The sequence below is a fragment of the Salvelinus fontinalis genome, chromosome 17, assembly GCF_029448725.1.
Source record: "Salvelinus fontinalis isolate EN_2023a chromosome 17, ASM2944872v1, whole genome shotgun sequence".
NCBI lineage: Eukaryota > Metazoa > Chordata > Actinopteri > Salmoniformes > Salmonidae > Salvelinus > Salvelinus fontinalis.
This window is the reverse complement of record NC_074681.1, coordinates 7,861,763-7,874,613: the sequence shown is the minus strand read 5'-3', so window position 1 is coordinate 7,874,613 and position 12,851 is coordinate 7,861,763. Positions and strand designations below refer to the sequence as shown.

The following is a 12,851-nucleotide window of genomic DNA, read 5'->3' as shown; positions in this document are numbered from 1 at the left end:
TGGAGATGTGACAAAAGTCATACTGTTGTAGAAAGGTTCTTTAAAAAAATGTTGGTTCTTTTGGTCTGGCTAAACTGGCTTTAATATCACTAAGTGACGGGCAGGTAGTAAGATCACTAAGTGACGGGCGGGTAGTAAGATCACTAAGTGACGGGCGGGTAGTAAGATCACTAAGTGACGGGCGGGTAGTAAGATCACTAAGTGACGGGCGGGTAGTAAGATCACTAAGTGACGGGCGGGTAGTAAGATCACTAAGTGACGGGCGGGTAGTAAGATCACTAAGTGACGGGCAGGTTGTAAGATCACTAAGTGACGGGCAGGTTGCAAGATCACTAAGTGACGGGCAGGTAGTAAGATCACTAAGTGACGGGCAGGTTGTAAGATCACTAAGTGACGGGCAGGTTGTAAGATCACTAAGTGTCGGGCAGGTTGTAAGATCACTTAGTGACGGGCAGGTTGTAAGATCACTAAGTGACGGGCAGGTTGTAAGATCACTAAGTGACGGGCAGGTTGTAAGATCACTAAGTGACGGGCAGGTTGTAAGATCACTAAGCGACGGGCAGGTTGTAAGATCACTAAGCGACGGGCAGGTTGTAAGATCACTAAGTGACGGGCAGGTTGTAAGATCACTAAGTGCACTTATTGATACGTTTGTGTTAGCTCGTATCTTACCTGGCATTCCTGGCAGGGCTCTCCCCAGTCCCAGCCACAGCTGGTGCCACAGCGCCCTACGAAGGGAGGATACCCACTCAGCATAATGTACAGGATGACCCCCAGACTCCACAGGTCACAGCGCTTATCGTAGATCGTAGCCTCCTCACTGAAGGCCTCCACTACCTCTGGAGCCATGTACTCTGCTGAACCACACTGGGGAGAGACCAGAGACAGATGTCTGCTTTTACACACGCAGCACAACTGGGACCTATTTTTACATGAGTCTTTTCACATCAGGTGAGGAGAAAAGAGGAGAAGAGGTGAGGGGTGAGAAGAGGTGTGTTGCGGTGGTGTTGTCGTCTCTTCTCAAAAAGATGATAATCCTAGTCATATTAGCAACCCACGCTAGTTTATGATAATCCTAGTCATATTAGCAACCCACGCTAGTTGACAATAATCCTAGTCATATTAGCAACCCACGCTAGTTGATGATAATCCTAGTCATATTAGCAACCCACGCTAGTTGACGATAATCCTAGTCATATTAGCAACCCACGCTAGTTGATGATAATCCTAGTCATATTAGCAACCCACGCTAGTTGACAATAATCCTAGTCATATTAGCAACCCACGCTAGTTGATGATAATCCTAGTCATATTAGCAACCCACGCTAGTTGACAATAATCCTAGTCATATTAGCAACCCACGCTAGTTGATGATAATCCTAGTCATATTAGCAACCCACGCTAGTTGATGATAATCCTAGTCATATTAGCAGCCCACGCTAGTTGATGATAATCCTAGTCATATTAGCAACCCATGCTAGTTGATGATAATCCTAGTCATATTAGTAACCCATGCTAGTTGATGATAATCCTAGTCATATTAGTAACCCATGCTAGTTGATGATAATCCTAGTCATATTAGCAACCCATGCTAGTTGATGATAATCCTAGTCATATTAGCAACCCACGCTAGTTGATGATAATCCTAGTCATATTAGCAACCCATGTTAGTTGATGATAATCCTAGGCATATTAGCATCCCACGCTAGTTGATGATAATCCTAGTCATATTAGCAACCCATGCTAGTTGATGATAATCCTAGTCATATTAGTAACCCATGCTAGTTGATGATAATCCTAGTCATATTAGCAACCCATGCTAGTTGATGATAATCCTAGTCATATTAGCAACCCACGCTAGTTGATGATAATCCTAGTCATATTAGCAACCCACGCTAGTTGATGATAATCCTAGTCATATTAGCAACCCATGCTAGTTGTTGATAATCCTAGTCATATTAGCAACCCATGTTAGTTGATAATCCTAGTCATATTAGCAACCCATGTTAGTTGATGATAATCCTAGTCATATTAGCAACCCATGCTAGTTGATGATAATCCTAGTCATATTAGCAACCCATGCTAGTTGATGACAATCCTAGTTATATTAGCATCCCATGCTAGTTGATGACAATCCTAGTTATATTAGCATCCCATGCTAGTTGATGACAATCCTAGTTATATTAGCAACCCACGCTAGTTGATGATAATCCTAGTCATATTAGCATCCCGTGCTAGTTGATGATAATCCTAGTCATATTAGCAACCCTTGCTAGTTGATGATAATCCTAGTCATATTAGCAACCCATGCTAGTTGATGACAATCCTAGTTATATTAGCATCCCATGCTAGTTGATGACAATCCTAGTTATATTAGCATCCCATGCTAGTTGATGACAATCCTAGTTATATTAGCAACCCACGCTAGTTGATGATAATCCTAGTCATATTAGCATCCCGTGCTAGTTGATGATAATCCTAGCCATATTAGCATCCCATGCTAGTTGATGATAATCCTAGGCATATTAGCATCCCACTCTAGTTGATGATAATCCTAGTCATATTAGCAACCCACGCTAGTTGATGATAATCCTAGTCATATTAGCAACCCACGCTAGTTGATGATAATCCTAGTCATATTAGCATAGTGGGGATAGTAGATGGGGGATAGTAGATTGACAGGCAAGTAATTCTGCTGTCCGTTGCTGGTCTTGTTGGCTAGTGATTCTGCTGTCCGTTGCTGGTCTTGTTGGCTAGTGATTCTGCTGTCCGTTGCTGGTCTTGTTGGCTAGTGATTCTGCTGTCCGTTACTGGTCTTGTTGGCTAGTGATTCTGCTGTTCGTTACTGGTCTTGTTGGCTAGTGATTCTGCTGTTCGTTACTCATCTTGTTGGCTAGTGATTCTGCTGTTCGTTACTGGTCTTGTTGGCTAGTGATTCTGCTGTCCGTTGCTGGTCTTGTTGGCTAGTGATTCTGCTGTCCGTTGCTGGTCTTGTTGGCTAGTGATTCTGCTGTCCGTTGCTGGTCTTGTTGGCTAGTGATTCTGCTGATCGTTACTGGTCTTGTTGGCTAGTGAACTAGTCCACCTGAATATGAATAGAGAATAACTCTAAACCCCTAGCATTAGTTACCCTGAATAACTATAAACCCCTAGCATTAGTTACCCTGAATAACTATAAACCCCTAGCATTAGTTACCCTGAATAACTATAAACCCCTAGCATTAGTTACCCTGAATAACTATAAACCCCTAGCATTAGTTACCCTGAATAACTCTAAACCCCTAGCATTAGTTACCCTGAATAACTAACTCTAAACCCCTAGCATTAGTTACCCTGAATAACTATAAACCCCTAGCATTAGTTACCCTGAATAACTATAAACCCCTAGCATTAGTTACCCTGAATAACTATAAACCCCTAGCATTAGTTACCCTGAATAACTCTAAACCCCTAGCATTAGTTAACCTGAATAACTATAAACCCCTAGCATTAGTTAACCTGAATAACTATAAACCCCTAGCATTAGTTAACCTGAATAACTATAAACCCCTAGCATTAGTTAACCTGAATAACTATAAACCCCTAGCATTAGTTACCCTGAATAACTATAAACCCCTAGCATTAGTTAACCTGAATAACTCTAAACCCCTAGCATTAGTTACCCTGAATAACTAACTCTAAACCCCTAGCATTAGTTACCCTGAATAACTATAAACCCCTAGCATTAGTTACCCTGAATAACTAACTCTAAACCCCTAGCATTAGTTACCCTGAATAACTAACTCTAAACCCCTAGCATTAGTTAACCTGAATAACTATAAACCCCTAGCATTAGTTAGCCTGAATAACTATAAACCCCTAGCATTAGTTAGCCTGAATAACTATAAACCCTTAGCATTAGTTACCCTGAATAACTAACTCTAAACCCCTAGCATTAGTTACCCTGAAAAACTAACTCTAAACCCCTAGCATTAGTTACCCTGAATAACTATAAACCCCTAGCATTAGTTACCCTGAATAACTATAAACCCCTAGCATTAGTTACCCTGAATAACTATAAACCCCTAGCATTAGTTACCCTGAATAACTATAAACCCCTAGCATTAGTTACCCTGAATAACTATAAACCCCTAGCATTAGTTAACCTGAATAGCTATAAACCCCTAGCATTAGTTACACTGAATAACTATAAACCCCTAGCATTAGTTACCCTGAATAGCTATAAACCCCTAGCATTAGTTACCCTGAATAGCTATAAACCCCTAGCATTAGTTACCCTGAATAGCTATGAACCCCTAGCATTAGTTAGCCTGAATAGTTATAAACCCCTAGCATTAGTTAGCCTGAATAGCTATAAACCCCTAGCATTAGTTAGCCTGAATAGCTATAAACCCCTAGCATTAGTTAGCCTGAATAGCTATAAACCCCTAGCATTAGTTAGCCTGAATAGCTATAAACCCCTAGCATTAGTTAGCCTGAATAGCTATAAACCCCTAGCATTAGTTAGCCTGAATAGCTATAAACCCCTAGCATTAGTTAGCCTGAATAGCTATAAACCCCTAGCATTAGTTAGCCTGAATAGCTATAAACCCCTAGCATTAGTTACCCTGAATAGCTATAAACCCCTAGCATTAGTTAGCCTGAATAACTCTAAACCCCTAGCATTAGTTAGCCTGAATAACTAACTCTAAACCCCTAGCATTAGTTAGCCTGAATAACTAACTCTAAACCCCTAGCATTAGTTACCCTGAATAACTAACTCTAAACCCCTAGCATTAGTTAGCCTGAATAACTATAAACCCCTAGCATTAGTTACCCTGAATAACTATAACCCCCTAGCATTAGTTAACCTGAATAGCTATAAACCCCTAGCATTAGTTAACCTGAATAGCTATAAACCCCTAGCATTAGTTAACCTGAATAGCTATAAACCCCTAGCATTAGTTAGCCTGAATAGCTATAAACCCCTAGCATTAGTTAGCCTGAATAACTATAAACCCCTAGCATTAGTTACCCTGAATAACTATAAACCCCTAGCATTAGTTAACCTGAATAGCTATAAACCCCTAGCATTAGTTACCCTGAATAACTAACTCTAAACCCCTAGCATTAGTTAGCCTGAATAACTCTAAACCCCTAGCATTAGTTACCCTGAATAACTATAAACCCCTAGCATTAGTTAACCTGAATAGCTATAAACCCCTAGCATTAGTTAACCTGAATAGCTATAAACCCCTAGCATTAGTTAACCTGAATAACTATAAACCCCTAGCATTAGTTACCCTGAATAACTATAAACCCCTAGCATTAGTTAACCTGAATAGCTATAAACCCCTAGCATTAGTTAACCTGAATAGCTATAAACCCCTAGCATTAGTTAACCTGAATAGCTATAAACCCCTAGCATTAGTTAGCCTGAATAGCTATAAACCCCTAGCATTAGTTAGCCTGAATAACTATAAACCCCTAGCATTAGTTACCCTGAATAACTATAAACCCCTAGCATTAGTTAGCCTGAATAACTCTAAACCCCTAGCATTAGTTACCCTGAATAACTATAAACCCCTAGCATTAGTTACCCTGAATAACTATAAACCCCTAGCATTAGTTAGCCTGAATAACTATAAACCCCTAGCATTAGTTACCCTGAATAACTATAAACCCCTAGCATTAGTTAGCCTGAATAACTATAAACCCCTAGCATTAGTTAGCCTGAATAACTATAAACCCCTAGCATTAGTTACCCTGAATAACTATAAACCCCTAGCATTAGTTAGCCTGAATAACTATAAACCCCTAGCATTAGTTAGCCTGAATAACTATAAACCCCTAGCATTAGTTAGCCTGAATAGCTATAAACCCCTAGCATTAGTTAGCCTGAATAACTATAAACCCCTAGCATTAGTTAGCCTGAATAGCTATAAACCCATAAGCTAAGGAACTCTCCATAGAAGGCTGTGTGTTGTGTCCAGAAGCAGGGTCTTCATTCTCTACCGAGACGGCATCCTCTGGGGAGGCCTGGCCAGTTGTCTGTTCACAGTACCACAGCGTGGAGGGTAGACAGTAGACAAGCAGGAACCCCCATCCGCCACACAACAGCTGTTCAGGACCCCCACTCGGGGAGTGATGCACTTTTTGTTCTAGCCCTGCACTTAGACACATGACTCAACTAATCATCAAGGCCATGAGTTAGGGTTGCAAAATTCTGGAACTTAAGTGTTTTGAAAGCGGTAATTCCCAAAACGTTACTAAAATCCTAAGGTTTTTCTGAAAATCTTGGTTGGAGGACTCCTGGAATCAGGAGGGAAAAGGCTCCAACCAGTAACCACTAGCAGTGGGCTGAAGGGAGGAGCAGATTCTTCTTCTAACATCCTAGCTAGCTATGAGCCCCAGGGCCCAGAGCATGAAACTAGGCACCACAAACCAAAAAAAAACAACTACAGCAGAAACTAAGCCTGTTTCTGTTGTCATTACACTAATCTCTCTTGGCTTTGCTGGAACATGGTGGAATGCCTGGCGCTCTGTGTGTGGTTGTGGGCCAAGAATGTTCTGGAACCCCTGTGATAGTTCTAGGATGAGATGAAAAATTCCATTGCTTTGGTGCAGGTACAGCTGACCTGGGCTAGCTAACGCCACCTACAGTAAAAACATGAATTTGAATAGATACTTGAGTCAAACAGCAATATATCGTCAAAAAATGAAGTTGAGTTCTATTGGCTGCAGGCATCAACTTTGTCCAACAGTAATATCCTGCCTGTACACTACACTCTAGAATCCACAACAGTAATATCCTGCCTGTACACTACACTCTAGAATCCACAACAGTAATATCCTGCCTGTACACTACACTCTAGAATCCACAACAGTAATATCCTGCCTGTACACTACACTCTAGAATCCACAACAGTAATATCCTGCCTGTACACTACACTCTAGAATCCACAACAGTCCAACAGTAATATCCTGCCTGTACACTACACTCTAGAATCCACAACAGTCCAACAGTAATATCCTGCCTGTACACTACACTCTAGAATCCACAACAGTAATATCCTGCCTGTACACTACACTCTAGAATCCACAACAGTCCTGCCTGTACACTACACTCTAGAATCCACAACAGTCCTGCCTGTACACTACACTCTAGAATCCACAACAGTAATATCCTGCCTGTACACTACACTCTAGAATCCACAACAGTAATATCCTGCCTGTACACTACACTCTAGAATCCACAACAGTAATATCCTGCCTGTACACTACACTCTAGAATCCACAACAGTAATATCCTGCCTGTACACTACACTCTAGAATCCACAACAGTAATATCCTGCCTGTACACTACACTCTAGAATCCACAACAGTAATATCCTGCCTGTACACTACACTCTAGAATCCACAACAGTAATATCCTGCCTGTACACTACACTCTAGAATCCACAACAGTAATATCCTGCCTGTACACTACACTCTAGAATCCACAACAGTAATATCCTGCTTGTACACTACACTCTAGAATCTGTCCTGTGACTGGATTCGTCCCAAATGGAACACTATTCCCTAAATAATGCACTACTTTTGACCAGGGCCTATAGTGAATAGGGTGCCATTTGGAACACAGATTCTGAACCAAATCCATGTGGTAAAAAAAATAATTACAGATCAGCTGACACGCCCACTCCCTCCCGCTGGCCCAGCCAATCAAAATGTGGTTTCTACATTATGGTAGGGGCCTTGGAATGCAGCCCAGAACTGGTTTTGTAACAGCAGGAGAGAAAAAATATGGATTCTGCTAGAAATGAAGGGAGGAAAGAGGGACAGAAGAGAGTAGGGGATGGAGGGTGGTTAGCTAGATGTAACCCCCATGCCAGAGTGATTCCACAGTTTTTGGTATCTGGTGGACAAAAACAAAAATATCCAGCACACCTGCTTTCTCTGGGGACATTCTTAAAGTCTCCAGGCAATAGGGAAGGAACAGTTTAATTTAGATGTGGTGAAAAAACACCTCCCTCTCCTCCAGACGCAGAGGTTGCACCTCCCTCTCCTCCAGACGCAGAGGTTGCACCTCCCTCTCCTCCAGACGCAGAGGTTGCACCTCCCTCTCCTCCAGACGCAGAGGTTGCACCTCCCTCTCCTCCAGACGCAGAGGTTGCACCTCCCTCTCCTCCAGACGCAGAGGTTGCACCTCCCTCTCCTCCAGACGCAGAGGTTGCACCTCCCTCTCCTCCAGACGCAGAGGTTGCACCTCCCTCTCCTCCAGACGCAGAGGTTGCACCTCCCTCTCCTCCAGACGCAGAGGTTGCACCTCCCTCTCCTCCAGACGCAGAGGTTGCACCTCCCTCTCCTCCAGACGCAGAGGTTGCACCTCCCTCTCCTCCAGACGCAGAGGTTGCACCTCCCTCTCCTCCAGACGCAGAGGTTGCACCTCCCTCTCCTCCAGACGCAGAGGTTGCACCTCCCTCTCCTCCAGACGCAGAGGTTGCACCTCCCTCTCCTCCAGACGCAGAGGTTGCACCTCCCTCTCCTCCAGACGCAGAGGTTGCACCTCCCTCTCCTCCAGACGCAGAGGTTGCACCTCCCTCTCCTCCAGACGCAGAGGTTGCACCTCCCTCTCCTCCAGACGCAGAGGTTGCACCTCCCTCTCCTCCAGACGCAGAGGTTGCACCTCCCTCTCCTCCAGACGCAGAGGTTGCACCTCCCTCTCCTCCAGACGCAGAGGTTGCACCTCCCTCTCCTCCAGACGCAGAGGTTGCACCTCCCTCTCCTCCAGACGCAGAGGTTGCACCTCCCTCTCCTCCAGACGCAGAGGTTGCACCTCCCTCTCCTCCAGACGCAGAGGTTGCACCTCCCTCTCCTCCAGACGCAGAGGTTGCACCTCCCTCTCCTCCAGACGCAGAGGTTGCACCTCCCTCTCCTCCAGACGCAGAGGTTGCACCTCCCTCTCCTCCAGACGCAGAGGTTGCACCTCCCTCTCCTCCAGACGCAGAGGTTGCACCTCCCTCTCCTCCAGACGCAGAGGTTGCACCTCCCTCTCCTCCAGACGCAGAGGTTGCACCTCCCTCTCCTCCAGACGCAGAGGTTGCACCTCCCTCTCCTCCAGACGCAGAGGTTGCACCTCCCTCTCCTCCAGACGCAGAGGTTGCACCTCCCTCTCCTCCAGACGCAGAGGTTGCACCTCCCTCTCCTCCAGACGCAGAGGTTGCACCTCCCTCTCCTCCAGACGCAGAGGTTGCACCTCCCTCTCCTCCAGACGCAGAGGTTGCACCTCCCTCTCCTCCAGACGCAGAGGTTGCACCTCCCTCTCCTCCAGACGCAGAGGTTGCACCTCCCTCTCCTCCAGACGCAGAGGTTGCACCTCCCTCTCCTCCAGACGCAGAGGTTGCACCTCCCTCTCCTCCAGACGCAGAGGTTGCACCTCCCTCTCCTCCAGACGCAGAGGTTGCACCTCCCTCTCCTCCAGACGCAGAGGTTGCACCTCCCTCTCCTCCAGACGCAGAGGTTGCACCTCCCTCTCCTCCAGACGCAGAGGTTGCACCTCCCTCTCCTCCAGACGCAGAGGTTGCACCTCCCTCTCCTCCAGACGCAGAGGTTGCACCTCCCTCTCCTCCAGACGCAGAGGTTGCACCTCCCTCTCCTCCAGACGCAGAGGTTGCACCTCCCTCTCCTCCAGACGCAGAGGTTGCACCTCCCTCTCCTCCAGACGCAGAGGTTGCACCTCCCTCTCCTCCAGACGCAGAGGTTGCACCTCCCTCTCCTCCAGACGCAGAGGTTGCACCTCCCTCTCCTCCAGACGCAGAGGTTGCACCTCCCTCTCCTCCAGACGCAGAGGTTGCACCTCCCTCTCCTCCAGACGCAGAGGTTGCACCTCCCTCTCCTCCAGACGCAGAGGTTGCACCTCCCTCTCCTCCAGACGCAGAGGTTGCACCTCCCTCTCCTCCAGACGCAGAGGTTGCACCTCCCTCTCCTCCAGACGCAGAGGTTGCACCTCCCTCTCCTCCAGACGCAGAGGTTGCACCTCCCTCTCCTCCAGACGCAGAGGTTACACCTCCCTCTCCTCCAGACGCAGAGGTTACACCTCCCTCTCCTCCAGACGCAGAGGTTACACCTCCCTCTCCTCCAGACGCAGAGGTTACACCTCCCTCTCCTCCAGACGCAGAGGTTACACCTCCCTCTCCTCCAGACGCAGAGGTTACACCTCCCTCTCCTCCAGACGCAGAGGTTACACCTCCCTCTCCTCCAGACGCAGAGGTTACACCTCCCTCTCCTCCAGACAGAGGTTACACCTCCCTCTCCTCCAGACAGAGGTTACACCTCCCTCTCCTCCAGACAGAGGTTACACCTCCCTCTCCTCCAGACAGAGGTTACACCTCCCTCTCCTCCAGACAGAGGTTACACCTCCCTCTCCTCCAGACAGAGGTTACACCTCCCTCTCCTCCAGACAGAGGTTACACCTCCCTCTCCTCCAGACAGAGGTTACACCTCCCTCTCCTCCAGACAGAGGTTACACCTCCCTCTCCTCCAGACAGAGGTTACACCTCCCTCTCCTCCAGACAGAGGTTACACCTCCCTCTCCTCCAGACAGAGGTTACACCTCCCTCTCCTCCAGACAGAGGTTACACCTCCCTCTCCTCCAGACAGAGGTTACACCTCCCTCTCCTCCAGACAGAGGTTACACCTCCCTCTCCTCCAGACAGAGGTTACACCTCCCTCTCCTCCAGACAGAGGTTACACCTCCCTCTCCTCCAGACAGAGGTTACACCTCCCTCTCCTCCAGGCTTAGACAGAGGGTAGAGGGGGCGACGTTACAGGGAAAGCCTAGAGAACCGGCGACGTTACAGGGAAAGCCTAGAGAACCGGCGACGTTACAGGGAAAGCCTAGCGACCCGGCCATGTTACAGGGAAAGCCTAGAGATACGGCGACGTTACAGGGAAAGCCTAGAGACCCGGCCATGTTACAGGGAAAGGCTGATTGTTACATATAGATACAGAATGACACCGAACTGCGTGGTCTGAAGGCACATTGTATATATTATTAGGGGCCCAGAGGTCAGGGCTGCTGTGGAGGAGAATCTAGGCTTTAGAAAACCTAAAAAGCCTGTAGGTCACCGTGCTGTCTGTATATATAACAAGCTGAGCTAGTGTTCCTGTATGTGTAGCAGAGGAGGAGAATGCAGGAGCTGATTGATAAATATAGACATGACTCACTTAAACAACGCTGCTGCATATTTTGTTTATGTCACTTCGATGTTGGCTTGCTACTAGAACTGATAAGCCTTTAAAAAGCCATTTAGACCACTGAGGCTGATTTATAAGTAGATGACCAGTTTCTGGCTATCAACATGATCGTGGCTGGTTCTCAGGCCTAAATCAACGTGATCGTGGCTGGTTCTCAGCCCTAAACCAACGTGATCGTGGCTGGTGCTCAGCCCTAAACCAACGTGATCGTGGCTGGTGCCCAGCCCTAAACCAACGTGATCGTGGCTGGTGCCCAGCCCTAAATCAACGTGATCGTGGCTGGTGCCCAGCCCTAAATCAACGTGATCGTGGCTGGTGCTCAGCCCTAAATCAACGTGATCGTGGCTGGTGCTCAGCCCTAAATCAACGTGATCGTGGCTGGTGCTCAGCCCTAAATCAACGTGATCGTGGCTGGTGCTCAGCCCTAAATCAACGTGATCGTGGCTGGTGCTCAGCCCTAAATCAACGTGATCGTGGCTGGTGCTCAGCCCTAAATCAACGTGATCGTGGCGGGTGCTCAGCCCTAAATCAACGTGATCGTGGCTGGTGCTCAGCCCTAAATCAACGTGATCGTGGCTGGTGCTCAGCCCTAAATCAACGTGATTGTGGCTGGTGCTCAGCCCTAAATCAACGTGATCGTGGCTGGTGCTCAGCCCTAAATCAACGTGATCGTGGCTGGTGCTCAGCCCTAAATCAACGTGATCGTGGCTGGTGCTCAGCCCTAAATCAACGTGATCGTGGCTGGTGCTCAGCCCTAAATCAACGTGATCGTGGCTGGTGCTCAGCCCTAAATCAACGTGATCGTGGCTGGTGCTCAGCCCTAAATCAACGTGATCGTGGCTGGTGCTCAGCCCTAAATCAACGTGATCGTGGCTGGTTCTCAGCCCTAAATCAACGTGATCGTGGCTGGTTCTCAGCCCTAAATCAACGTGATCGTGGCTGGTTCTCAGCCCTAAATCAACGTGATCGTGGCTGGTTCTCAGCCCTAAATCAACGTGATCGTGGCTGGTTCTCAGCCCTAAATCAACGTGATCGTGGCTGGTTCTCAGCCCTAAATCAACATGATCGTGGCTGGTTCTCAGCCCTAAATCAACATGATCGTGGCTGGTTCTCAGCCCTAAATCAACATGATCGTGGCTGGTTCTCAGCCCTAAATCAACATGATCGTGGCTGGTTCTCAGCCCTAAATCAACGTGATCGTGGCTGGTGCTCAGCACTAAATCAACATGATCGTGGCTGGTTCTCAGCCCTAAATCAACATGATCGTGGCTGGTTCTCAGCCCTAAATCAACATGATCGTGGCTGGTTCTCAGCCCTAAGACAAGTGATGAGCAAGGAGAGGATATCTATTCTCTTCCTGAAACAAGGAGAGGAGAACTATTCTCTTCCTGAAACAAGGAGAGGAGAACTATTCTCTTCCTGAAACAAGGAGAGGAGAACTATTCCCTTTCTGAAACAAGGAGAGGAGAACTATTCTCTTCCTGAAACAAGGAGAGGAGAACTATTCCCTTTCTGAAACAAGGAGAGGAGATCTATTCTCTTCCTGAAACAAGGAGAGGAGATCTATTCTCTTCCTGAAACAAGGAGAGGAGAACTATTCCCTTTCTGAAACAAGG

At 47.1% G+C, this 12,851-nt stretch overlaps 1 protein-coding gene across 1 annotated transcript in view; it reads right to left on the bottom strand.

Moving 5' to 3' along the window:
- Positions 1-12,851, bottom strand: part of LOC129813664 (MAP kinase-interacting serine/threonine-protein kinase 2-like) — a 64,572-nt gene that overhangs the window by 10,394 nt on the left and 41,327 nt on the right. Inside the window, exon 10 of the mRNA XM_055866052.1 lies at positions 673-867. Coding sequence (XP_055722027.1) covers positions 673-867 — 195 coding nt within the window. The remainder of the gene's footprint in view (positions 1-672; positions 868-12,851) is intronic.